The sequence below is a fragment of the Trichomycterus rosablanca genome, chromosome 7 (assembly GCF_030014385.1).
Source record: "Trichomycterus rosablanca isolate fTriRos1 chromosome 7, fTriRos1.hap1, whole genome shotgun sequence".
In the NCBI taxonomy this organism is placed as follows: domain Eukaryota; kingdom Metazoa; phylum Chordata; class Actinopteri; order Siluriformes; family Trichomycteridae; genus Trichomycterus; species Trichomycterus rosablanca.
In genome coordinates this window covers 35,261,499-35,275,277 of record NC_085994.1, presented here as the reverse complement: position 1 = coordinate 35,275,277, position 13,779 = coordinate 35,261,499, and the positions used below count along the sequence as shown (strand labels likewise).

Below are 13,779 nucleotides of genomic sequence, written 5' to 3'. Positions count from 1 at the left end.
CTAGTGGACTAAGAATAGTTAAATATAATCATAAAATAAGGTGGCAGGGATTTAAATACATTATTAAAGCATCCCAAAACAAGCCAGGGAACATCACAGGCCATTTGATCATAGATCATATAAATATATAAAGACTTACGATTGAATTTCAGTTAATAAACATCAGAAGAAAAAGAACAGTAATGCTTAATATAACAGAATTGATTGGCAGCTCTTACTGGCAGTGGGAACGATGAGTAAGTAGACTTCATCGAGCGTGGCCTCCACAGACTGAGTGTATAGATTCTTCCAGGGGATCTTCAGTTCTAGCCGACCTGAAGAACACAAACATTAAACACACACAGAAGCATTAAGTTTGACCCTGCATTCACACCAGCTGGCAACAAGATCCTGGGCCAGGTTTGTTGTAGGACATGCAGTGACCGCTGATTTTACACAACGATATTTACCACATGTTTGTATAATATAATATCGCGGATACTGAGTATGTGACTTTGCCCTATTTATACAGATTATTCAGTGCAGCATTACTAACACAAATTAATTCACATTGCCTTAAAGCTTAATGTAACAACTGACATGTTCATGTATTATAACTGTCGTTATCACTACCAGTATTCGTCCTAACAGCTTAAGTCTCATGCGGGGCAGTAGTAGCCTCGAGGGTAGGGCTTTGAGCTATCAATCGAAAGGTTGAGAGTTTGAATCCTGCCAGGCAAGGCCCTTGAGCAGGACCCTTAACCCTCTAAGCTCCAGACTCTAGTACAATGGCTGACCCTAAGATCTGACCCCAGCTTCTGAAACAAGCTTGGATGTGTGGAAAATGTTTTTTGTTGTACTGTACACATATATATGTATATATGACGAATAAAGGCATTCTATTCTACGCAAATATGGGCACCTGTCTGAAAACATTTGCTTTCTTTAGGTTTTTCCTTTAATTTGTCACCTGTCTGTATATTAATAAAATACAGGAGGATGAAATCATTGTGTGACTCACCTATGTGTCCCGCTTTAACTTTGAAGGGAATGTCCAGCTGACTCTATGGAAGAACATAAAATCAAACATTTACATAACATTTACATTTACTGGCATTTAAATAGAGCAGCACATACAGAGAGGTCTGCTTTTAAAAACATGACATGACACTCTAATCAGAATCTAAATCAGAATCAGAATCTTTTTCGCCAAGTACCGGATGTACAAGGAATAGCTGTTGGTGCAGGTCAACATATTTAGATCTAATAAAATAATAGAGGTTTACTAAATATAAACATAGAATGGAGACATAAATATACAGCACACTATCAAACTAACTGAAAATTGCGATATTAATGGAGATATTAAAGAGAAGACTACTAAATATGTATTTTAGGTAGTTTAAGTGCATAGGTGCAAACTCACCAAAGCATTCTCCTTTATTTCCAAATTCCGAAGAACTGCATCACCTACAAAAGAATAAAACATTATCTTTAAGACATAGTAAACATTCAGGTACGTATAGTTCATATGCAAGGGTTTGCACATGCCTGGACAATTTTCCTTTCCTTTTTTTGATGGGTTTTCAAGTACCTAATTCAAGTACACATTTATACGGTCTTTGTTCAAGTTAACATACTGGAAAATAAACACATAAATACATCAAATCCAGTGTTGGGTTCCCACACAGACCTGTATCACATATGGAGAGACACGCTACGCTCTATATGATTTTCCCTATATCCCTGCCACCACTCACGCAGGGGCTCAGATCAGTCCCAGAGATTGCATATCGGAGGTTAGAAAGGTATAGAACATCTCATATTTGACATATTTTCAAGTCAAGATTTTCCTTACATGTTAAACATAGCAAATAGACACTCAGATGGGGTAGTGGTCTAATGAGTGTTCAAGCTCACAAGTTTGAATCATGGCATGGCCACCGACCTGGCCGTACATCCACTCAAACACAGCTGGCCATGTTTAAGGGAGGGAAGGTCAGACAAGGTGTCTTCCAGCTACTGCCGCGATATGCGACCTCTGGGACTGATCTGATATGGGATTTATATCTAGAATCACGTGAAGCAGGGTGTGGCGGCTCTTCATATTTCATACAGGTCTGTGTGGGAACCCAACACTGGCAGGTCGCTGAGTGCAAACAAGATTAAGTGTTGTGCAAACGGCAGCGGATTCACAAATGGGAATAGGAAATGACTACATTGTGAGATAATGGGGGAATGTGTGTGTGTGTGTGTGTGTGTGTGTATGTGTGTGTATATATATATATATGTGCTCGATTGGATTGAGGGCAACTTCTTCCATTACTTCCTTGGTCCAGTTCTGATGCTCACGTGCCCATTGTTGGCACTCTCGGCAGTGGACAGGGGTCAGCATGGGCACCCTGACTGGTCTGCAGCTATGCAGCCCCGTACGCAACAAACTGTGATGCACTGTGTATTCTGACACCTTTCTATCAGAACCAGCATTAACTTCCTCAGCAATTTGAGCTACAGTAGCTCGTCTGTTATATCGGACCACACGGGCCTTGGCCATCCATGACCCTGTCGCCGGTTTACCACTGTTCCTTCCTTGGACCACTTTTGATAGATACTGACCACTGCAGACCAGGAACACCCCACAAGAGCTGCAGTCTTGGAGATGCTCTGACCCAGTCGTCCAGCCATCGCAATTTGGCCCTTGTCAAACTCGCTTAAATCCTTACGCTTGCCGAAACTGTGCGGAAACTTTATGAAGATCCCTCGTATATTTGTCGAGGGTGTCTTAAGCCTGCTGTATCAGAATATCATGAATACATATTAGCTCAGTTAAATTTAGCTCTGCTCTTTTACACAATACATAACCTTCTTGAACATAAATTTACCACAGCTTATCCAGCACAGACAACAGATCAATGTGCTCTCTAAAAGCCTCTGGCAACCCTCCAGCATTAAGCCTTTAAGAAATTGAAAGAAGTCCTTCCAGAGAAAGTTAAAAATATTTTATCTACACTACACCTACATCCAAAACAGAACCAGAACAAAAACACAGGGCCATATGAGTAACCCTGCAAGTCATGTCTTAGTTACGAAAGTGCTTCTGTAAATGTTTGCTTTCTTTATAACGTCTTATTGAACTGCAAACAGTGTCCCTTGTCTTCCTCAAACATATCTTGTTTGCACACTGATCAAACATAAGAAAGGATCACGTTTGAAACGACTACATCGTTCAGGCTGCGACATAAAACTGCCGTTTATTTCAGTCTGACAAAACTGCATTGCACAATTTCTATAACCCAGCAGTGAAAAATAATAGAAGAATTTATACAAGAAGGAAAATATCGACCAGCCAACTAAATTCTAAGCATTTAGATTTAAGTTAAGCAACATCTACAGCACTGGGGTGGCACAGCGGTCAATTGTGCAAGCCCACTATTACTTTGATCCTGGGTTTGAATCCCCAGCAGCGCTGATTGATGGTCAGATATTGGCTATATCTCTGGGGGGCATCCTGTATGAGACATGTTGCAGCCTTGCGCCTAGTTACATCAAGCAAACCAACAAAATTGTGTAGCAGGCCACTGATGTACGGGTTAGACTCATTGAGGAGTATACTGTATAAAAGTGGATATAGGCTTGAGTACATCACTGATCCTGGACAGCATTACAGAGCCATGTTGCATCCAGTGGTTCAACATAATCAGTGTTCCAACATACGAAGAGATGTGTGCTACACTGCACCCTTTGGACATGACTAAATTGGGAGGAAAGGTGGACAAAATGCAAAGAAATCCAGGGTAATGTCTGCAAGAGACTGTCTCACAGAAGCATGTCCTGAAAAATCAGTTCCAGACCCACCAGCTAGGTAGGGCCATATAGATTATATACAACTACTATCATATTCAATATTATGTATTAGACAACTGTGACTGTACTACACCTCGCTAGACACGACGTTGTCATAGCTTGCCAAGAAACCACAAGCCCTTGAACTTCTTGGTGCCCTACTTTCCAAGCCAACGATCACGTGTTTGTGGCTGTATGATAAAACATCACAGAGAGGAATCAAAGTCATCATAACAACTACAGTCGCAAAAGTTAAGACCCCCTGGTCAAGTTCTATGTTCCACTTACATGCATGCCCCGGGTGTATTTTATTTTATTAGGACTTTAACGTCATGTTTTACACACTTTGGTTACACTCATGACAGGAGAGGTACAGTAGTTACTGGTTACACAAGATTCTTAAGTTCAAGTCTTTCACGCCAAACACAGTCATGGACAGTTTTGTGTCTCCAATTCACCTCACTTGCACGTCTTTGGACTGTGGGAGGAAACCGGAGCTCCCAAAGGAAACCCACGCAGACACAGGGAGAAAGGACCCGGACCGCTCCACCTGGGAATCAAACCCGGGAAACCCGGGACCTTCTTGCTGTGAGGCTAATTACAGCATCAGTGAACTGTTTGGTTATTAGCCATGCAAATTTCAGTTCCTCTACATCAGGACAAGGCCTGGCAGGTGATGTAAAACATAATGTTAAAATCCTAATAAATAAATAAATAATAAATATCCAGGTGGTGGATGTTGCCAGCCATATAATTCCATGTGAGACATCTTTAAACCCTGTAATATATTTTACCACATTACCTACTTAAAATCTTGGCTGACCTATAAAATTAGATAAAAAAAGATAAAATGTCACTCATTACTCTTCCTAACCTCTTTATACAGGTCAGAAGCACATGCACTGCGTCACTGGGCAAGGCAGCAATACTTCCTGGACAATATGCCAGTAAAGTTAGAAATTGTGTCATTTCATTCTTGGCTGAATGCTGGATCCACAAATCGTAGTGCATTGTAGTGCATGATGGACGCATGTCTTGGACGCATTGTGAAAAAGTCTGGATGGATTGCAGTGTGACGGGTTGTAGGTTTACAACTTCGCCTATTGCCATTTTGTGTTATCTGCTAAAGAGATGATTGCATACATTCTATTTTCCTGAACGTTTTACTTTTTAATGTCTATACAAAAACTTACTGTATCCTTATTTATACCATATTTTTTATTTTCCATTACATTTTATTTTATCACATTTTTTTATCACTTTATTCTGGTCAGGGTCACGGTAGGTCAGGCTTCCCTGGAATCACTGGCCATTATGTGGTAACACACCCCGGACAAGACGCCAATCCATAACGGTGCGTCAACCATCCCAATGTGAAAATTGTCATCATATTTTAATAATGATTGTTGGACCAGGCTTTTAAACTATGTACTGTTTGTATTTGTTTTATCGTTTAATATTTGCCCAAGATATTTTTCATGTTCATCTATTTGGATCAGAGCTACAGTGTATCCAGAGGACATCTGTGAACACTGGCTGCAAGGCAGCAATTGCACTTAGACAGGGCACTAGTTAAGCCTTAAAGTGTATGCCAAGGTACTTTATTAGGGCTAATCATGGCTAAATCCTGGTTTGCACAACATTGCACAAACATTTCATGCACAAGTGAGAAAGCCTTTAATTACTCTGTTGTGCAAAAGGAATGTGCTATTTAGGATTAAAGACTTTTTGTAGTTTAGTTATTTTAAAGCATCATAATTTTCCAAATCCTAATCTAGTCGTATTCAATTACCCAGCTGTATCTCCTCTACTGCTGCAGACCCCTACCCTGACTAAGGAGGGCTGTACCTAACACACACACACCCTCTGACACACGTGTAGTAGCCAACTCAGAGACTCACAAACTGATCTCTATTATTCCCCGTCTCTGTGCAGACGCATTTGACCAGCAAGCAGAGGCCGCAATTGCAGCAACAATGAGGAATCCCTTTGGAATGAGAAATGCCCGCCCTCAGACTTGGCCAATCCTGTCTGTGTATGCGCTCGGCAGGCTAAAAGCAGAGCTGAGATTCAAACTCTGGGGCCAATAAATTGTACTAATATACTAGGGGTGTAACGATACATCGTTTCACGATGCATCGCGATGCAAAAATGTAGCGATGTGCATCGTGGACATCTTCGCGATTGTACGAGTGCACGTGCGTTCTGTAATTTATTAGTGATGGGTCGCGAACAATCCGGCTCTAAGAGTCGGCTCTTTAAAATGAACGACAGGATCCGGCTCCTCATTGGGAGCCTTTTCTTTTTTTTTTCTCTTAAAGCCGCACGTGATCGGTCAAGATACTTGGTGGCGTTTGTGTGTTTACACTGAGCAGGAGGGGAGGGGTTACACACACACACACACACACAGTGCGCACACGAACAGGAGGGAGAGAGTGAGAGAGAGAGAGAACCTGATGAAGTTTTACATTGCGCTTTACGTAGCCAGACATTACACGCTGGAAAGGTGAGGAAAATGAGTGACAGGAAACTAAAGTTCAGACCCACTTAGCTGGTGGGAGACCAAGTGTTCAGTCTACCCACATCTTATACATGTCACTGTGTATTGTAGCAACATCTGTCCCCTCAGAGAGAATCTTTTCTAAAACAGGGCAGATCATAACAGAAAGGAGAAAGAGGATCAACCCCTCAGAGATGAGCTCCTTGGTTTTTCTGAATGCCAATCTTCACTAAATACTTACAAATACTGTCACCTGGATGCTGCTTTTTGTTTTGCACATTTTCATTTATATTTTGTTGAGTGATGCTTTGTTGATGTTGTGTTGTTCCACTGTAGATGCAAATTTACAAATAATATACACAATCAGACCTTTTTGTCTAATTGAAATGGGTCTTTTTTGTATTTTATAATTTATTGTTGTGGCACTGTGTTTCACCGTGAGTATATAAATAGAGCCATTTAAATAATAAACATTTAATACAATGTTTTTTTTTTTTACATTAGTAATTCATTTTAATTTGGTAATTATTGAAATATAATTTCAATGTTATCATTTTAAAATAATAACATTATTATATACATAATTTGGTAATAAATTAGTTTAAGCAACAAAAAAAATCTGTTTAAAGACTCAGCTCAGCGCAATGAGCTTGTTTGATTACTTTGATTTTCAATTTAAGATGGCAATAAGTAACTTAAATTTGGTAAACCTGTTAGTAGGTTACAGTAAAGTACTCTGTTCTTGGTAATTACCTTTAATTGCAGGGGACTGAAGTTTTTTTTGCTTAAAAATGTACAAGAAAATGTGCATTGTTTTGCATCGTGAGAAATTCGAATCGTGAACTCAGCATCGTGAATCGAATCGAATCGTGAGCAGAGTGTATCGTTAAACCCCTATAATATACTGCTTCTACCACATTCAAGCACATGCAGATTTGAATCAAACTGTAAAATCATGTCAAAGACGGAAAACTCCTATTTCACCTGTTCTTCAATGCTCAGGACTCTCCCAGGACCACCACAGAGTAAGTATTATTTGGGTGGTGGTTCATTCTCAGCACTGCAGTGACACTGACATGGTGGTGGTGTGTTAGTGTGTGTTGTGCTGGTATGAGTGGATCAGACACAGCAGCGCTGATGGAGTTTTTAAACACCTCACTGTCACTGCTGGACTGAGAATGAACCACCATCTAAATAATACCTGCTCTGTGGTGGTCCTGATCATTGAAAGGGGGCTAACAAAGCATGCAGAGAAACAGATGCACTACAGTCAGTAATTGTAGAACTACAAAGTGCTTCTATATAGTAAGTGGAGCTGATAAAATGGACAGTGAGTGTAGAAACAAGGAGGTGGTTTTAATGTTATGGCTGATCAGTGTATATAGACCAGGGACCAAAAGTATGAGACCACTAGTTCAAATGGCTCTCCAGGATTTAATTAAATATCATACTATTATCATGACCTTTTGAGTTGACTATTTAAAAATCTACCTGTACCCCTGTTGCTGAAATGACAGCAAGCACTTGAGCTGGCATGGACCTCATAATTTGGGCAAAATCTAATGGTCCATGTTATCCCAGGATGATTTTACAATACTCCAAGGAACATCTTGTGATGTTACTAAATGCTTGGCTTTGTCTATATTCAAGTGACCCCATAAATACTGGATTAAGGTCAGATGACAGGAAAAGTTGAAATTCAGTGTTTCTTAATCTTCTTTGGTCGTTAGGTAGTTGTTGCAAAGCTTTGAGGGTTTTAGGTTTGTAATGAAAACTTGATTTTGTTGTTTTTAAACAAAGGCATGTTCACTAGCAGTTTTGACATTAGACAGACTTTTTGCTGTTCATTAGAGCCAAACGTGACTGCTCCATTCTTTTTAAATGCACTGCATATATAAGCAGGTCCTTTCTTTCAGCTTCTTAAATATTATGATAACTTGTGCCAAAATAGCCACGAATGTTTAGTTTTGTACCAATTTGACACGTTATTGGAACGAGCCCATGTGTCAAAAGCAGACTGTAATCCAAATACCAAAACGCTTGAAACGAAGTGCCCTACATATGGTGTGCAAACCCTTATCTCGCACTCTACCTAGTGTGACTACGCAGGGCGCGTGGAGATATTTGGGATACAGCCAAAGCTCCTAGCTAGCTAGCTAACGTCTATACCTGTTCAAGTAAATGTAAGGTTATGTGTCAACTTGACACGCAATTAGCCAAGAAGCTAACTATGTATAAAGTTAATAGCCTGCTAGCTTTAATGCATTACATAAAGACAGGAATTTAACCATACACGCGTGTGTGAGAGGTGCTGAGAGCTAAGTGACGGACAGTGTCAGTGTGTTGTGCTGAGTTTTACCTCCCCATATTCCCAGCTTCAGTTGGGAGCTGTCGAGGTTCACCACATAATCCCCCAGAAACCTGTTCAGGACATCCACCACCAGCGACTCGAATACCATGTTTATCTGATAATCAGCCTCACTCCGCCATGTTCACTTTCGCTTTTGGTTGGGTTAACTGTGAGAGACAGAACAGCCCGGATTAGATCCAGTCACTCCAGTTCCTTCGGTTAAACATGTAGTGGAACTGGACTGGGAGGGACGCGTTCAATACCAACGTCAACGCACGAACGCCACCTACAGTTGGGTTGTGATGTCCTGTACATTCTCAGGGTTTCATAAAACGGCTGAAGTTTTGAACACCTAACCATCAGCTTGTTAGACTTCCCATTTCGAATACATGCTTATTAACACCAACAAATCCTCATCGTGCAGCTTTTACCCTTCCACAAGATTCTGGAGTGTGTCTGCTTGAATATGAGCCCAGCATTTGTTAGGTCAACCACTTACTAAACGTCTGGCTTGCAATTGATGTTCCATTTTACTTAGAAGGTGGTTAATGTGGCTAAGGTCAGAGCTCTGTGCAAACCATCCACACCAAACTTGTTAAAACCTGATTTAAAAGAAGACTGCCTTTATTGTCATGTAATCATATACAGGTATACATTTTGCAGTTGTAGCCTAGCGGACTAGTGAGCAGAAGGTTCCTGGTTCAAACCCCACCACTGCCAGGTTGCCACTGTTGGGCCCTTGAGCAAGGCCCTTAACCCTCAATTGCTTAGACTGTAAGTCGCTTTGTATAAAAGCGTCTGCTAAATGCCGAAAATGTAAATGTACATTTCATCAACTGCGTTATCCTGGTCAAGGTCATACCCAGTTAGGGTTGCCAACTTTCAGAACTGGAAATAAGGAACACCCTGGGCTGGCGGGCTGGCGGGCTGGCGGAAGGCATAGGATGTGGGGTGGGATGCTGGGTGTTTACCTGAGCGGGAGCGGTTAGGGTTGCACCTATACAAAATATAACGGTTACACCGTCATAGGAACATTATCAAAATGTTTTATTTAGGCTGTTTAACATTTATTATTTTCATTCTTTATAATAATAAATCAGAACCATATTTTAGGCAAAACAACATAAAGAACATCATGTAACATTTTTTCTCAATAGTTCAAACAATATTTTTACATAACCTATCTTCACACTGACATGCAGTCCCGATTCTGGACTGCGTTGCTTAAGGGGCAGTGAGAAAAGTGCTGGCCCTGCTTGTGTTACTTTACTTTCGCCCTAAGCCGGATTTGAACCTAGGGCGGAAAAATATGAGCAACGCGCTCTGCCCACTGCACTACTCAAACATTGAAGTAATAACAGGTTGTTATGCTGATATGCCTGCACACACACGGCGTTACTAAGACTAAAAGTGAAAACTACTTAAAATAATAACCAAACACTTTCTAATTCCCACGGTAGCAGCAGTTTCCTTCTGTTTCATACATATCGCCCTGTCTCAGTGTAATCTGCAGCATTTCTCTACCATTGATAAAAATACGGAACAAAGCGCGTCCCGTATCAGTTCAATACGGAACACGTTTAGTTTCCAAATAAGAAACGATTCCATATTTTACGGGACGGTTGGCAACCCTATACCCAGTGTTTCCTTTGTCCACCAAAAACACAGAGCACGAGGCATGAATACCCTGGACAGGGCACCAATTAATGAGGACTTCGGACGATCCCCCTGAACACAGACAATTCTGTCTTGTGTAGATGCCCAGCTGGCTGATAGCATTGTACTGTATACCCATGGGCGCTTCATCCAGACACTAAATTGTCCATGACTGTGTTCAATATAACCTCGTGTGAACTGATGAATCTTGTGTAAAGAGTAACTACCATTTCTGTCATGAATATAACCAAAGTGTAAAACATGATGTTAAAATCCTAATAAACAAACAAACTCATTTCCTGAATGAATTTGGACTGTGTTAAAGCCATCAAATTCAAAATGAACTTATATACATATTTGTTTTTTTCTTTCTTTGTTTCTTTTTTCAGAACAAACTGGCTGCTCTGGTTTGTTCCTGTTTGTGAAACCACAAACAGAGGTAGCAGGCAACATTTCATTAATCAGCACAAGAAGACATTCTTTGAATACATTAATGCAGGTGTGTTTGGGGTATGACTCTGGCAGGAACACCTAGAGAATTGGTTTGGTTGCTCAGTTTCAGGACTGTCAGCTTCAGCTGAAACAGCCAACAAAAACAAAGGGTGATTCCTAACAACTGTTTTCACTGTCAGTAATGTCCTGCAGTCTGATGTGACCTTTTAATATAATGTGAATTCTGGGGAACCCCAAAAAAATAACCACAAAAATAAAGCTCAATTTAGAAAGCCTTAAAGTACTTAATCTGAATGCTAACACAAATATTATTCAGCATGACAGGATTGGTAGCCTAGACATTTTTTAAGAAATTACAGAGGGCTGATTAGAAGCATATTGATGTGATTACATCTTTGTTAATCAAGTCTGCTACCTCTAATGCGTGGGAATATGAGAGAACACGCTGCACCGTGGGCTATCATTTCTAGAATGATAATAGCTGAAATAAATCTTAAATGATTGTAATGCTGTAAGTATATTGTGATTTGCAAGTGAAATTAATGTAATGGATATAATGGATACTTTTCTTGGCCAGATGGGATAAAAACAACATGCTTGCATTTGTACAAGATACTGATATGCACTGATATATTGATGTGCCCTTTCTGTTCCAGTGACCCTAAGCAAGCAAGGTCTGACAAGTTCGGTGTGAAGGAACTGCAGTGACTTGCGCACAGCCATGACCTCAACCTCATTAAACATTTTTGCGAGCCAGGACTTCCCGTCCGACATTAGCACCTGACGTCACAAATGCTTCTCTGACTGAATAAACACAAATGTCCAAAACCCTACTAAAAAAATGGAGGCTGTTGTGAATCCCATGTAAAGCCCATGTGAATTACAAAAAAATTCCATGTTTTCGTCTTGTTCGGGATCATTGGGTAGCAGAATGCATGACCTATGACCTGCAAAGTGTCCAATAAAGGTGCCAGTTCAGCAAAACACAAAACTGCAGCTAAAGGAGAGAGAGTTTGTCTGGTAAATGAACTATTTTGTGAGATTGGGTAAATCAGAAGATGTTGTTACTGCTGCAGGGGGAGTTTTTGCATTTCACTACAGGAAACATCACAACAGCTACAGATCAATGAACTGCACAACAGCCTTGTTTAAAAAGTCTTTCCCTGATTCAAATGTGTGTACTAAGATAGAGGTTATTGTTAATGCCGTGATAGTGCCACATTCTGGTAAAATAGCTCCACTGATAATCTATTTGATTTGTTGTTTTTATTGTTTAGGGTTCAAACGGGGGCGGCACGGTGGCTTAGTGGGTAGCACTGTCGCCTCACAACAAGAAGGTCCTGGGTTCAATCCCCAGGTGGGGCGGTCCAGGTCCTTTCTGTGCAGAGTTTGCATGTTCTCCCCGTGTCCGCGTGGGTTTCCTCCCACAGTCCAAAAACATGCCACCAGGTTAATTGGAAACACTGAATTGTCCTATAGATACCTAGCCGCTAGATGCACTAGTGTATTGTAGTGCCGGTCCCAAGCCCGGATAAATTAGGGAGGGTTGTGTCAGGAAAGGCATCCGGTGTAAAAATTTTGCCAAATCAATGAGCGATCATGAGGATGACTCGCTGTGGCGACCCCTGAAAAAGGGAAAAAGCCGAAAGAAGAAGAAGAAGAAGATTGTTTAGGGTTCAAACACTGAATGGAAAGGAATAAGATTATCTGACAATAAAGGCATTTGTTAGTTGTCTTGTTAGAGTGTAGCTGTTTATTTGCATTAATAATGCATTTGTCAACCCAGTGCCATCTTAGCACAAGTGTTCTCTTTTTTGAAAACCAAAATATGGTCACCCTAATTAACAAAAGGCACCATATTACAGCTAGTACAGTGGGGCGATCTGGGTCCTTTCTGTGTGGAGTTTGCATGTTCTCCCCGTGTCCGTGTGGGTTTCCTCCGGGTGCTCTGGTTTCCTCTCACAGTCCAAAGACATGCAAGTGAGGTGAATTGGAGATACAAAATTGTCCATGACTGTGTTTGATATAACCTTGTGAACTGATGAACCAGTAACTACTGTTTCTGTCATGAATGTAACCAATGAATGTAAGTGTGTAAAACATTACGTTAAAATCCTAATAAACAAAACAAACAAACAATTGGAAGGTTGTGACTAGTGTGCGATAATGCAAAATTTGGTATCGATCTGATACCAAGTTAAATACAGAGCCAATATCGCTGATTCCAATACCAATACCTATTACTTATAAAAGCAGTTTATTTACTTTCGTGTAGGGGAGAGCAGTGTGTCATGATTTATGAGTAGGGCATTTATTACTATAACAAAGTAAGTCTGAGGTTTTTGTTCAGAACGAATTTACATTTACATTTTCAGCATTTAGCAGACGCTTTTATCCAAAGCGACTTACACGATGAGCAATTGAGGGTTAAGGGCCTTGCTCAGGGACCCAACAGTGGCAACTTGGTGGTAAACCTTCTGTTTACTAGTCCAGTACCTTAACCACTGAGCTATCACTGGCCCTGAATTGTATAATAACACACACTGCAGCATGTGTTCGGTCTCTCAATGTCCTTAGTCACGTGACGGTACCACAACAACACAGCAGAGCAGCAGGAGGAAGATGAGCGGCTCAGTACACACATGGTTTCTACTTTCTTATGAAACGGGAGAAACGTGCTGAATGTAGCAGAGAAAAGTTAAACTGAAGTATTAATACTATCGATATAGATGTGCAGTATTCTAACTATACGAAAGACATTACAGCTGTGAGTTAATGTCCAATATAAACAACTCGGGTACTTGTTAGCTTAGTCGCTAGTGTTAGCTGCTAAGCTAATTGCAGTGATTTCTGTTTCTATAAACATTCTGTATTTATAACTCTATCATATTAATATTATAATACATACATTTTTGTCAGATTTCTTGTTTCTGGGTGTTTTGCTTTCTTACAATCATGGCGTAATTTCCCTCGGGATAAGTAAAGTGGCTAACTCATA

The 13,779-nt window shown here is 40.5% G+C and overlaps 1 protein-coding gene across 3 annotated transcripts in view; it reads right to left on the bottom strand.

Annotated features, from left to right (window-relative positions):
• The window catches only part of vps13a (vacuolar protein sorting 13 homolog A), a 54,653-nt gene extending 45,800 nt beyond the window's left edge, over positions 1-8,853 (bottom strand). For all 3 annotated transcript variants that reach the window (XM_062999304.1, XM_062999305.1, XM_062999307.1), the window contains exons 1-4: positions 8,682-8,853; positions 1,406-1,449; positions 1,001-1,043; positions 219-314 (exon numbers count right to left, since the gene is read on the bottom strand). In XM_062999304.1, coding sequence (XP_062855374.1) covers positions 219-314; positions 1,001-1,043; positions 1,406-1,449; positions 8,682-8,781 — 283 coding nt within the window. In that variant the 5' untranslated portion in view covers positions 8,782-8,853. The remainder of the gene's footprint in view (positions 1-218; positions 315-1,000; positions 1,044-1,405; positions 1,450-8,681) is intronic.
• Between the last annotated feature and the right edge of the window lie 4,926 nt (positions 8,854-13,779).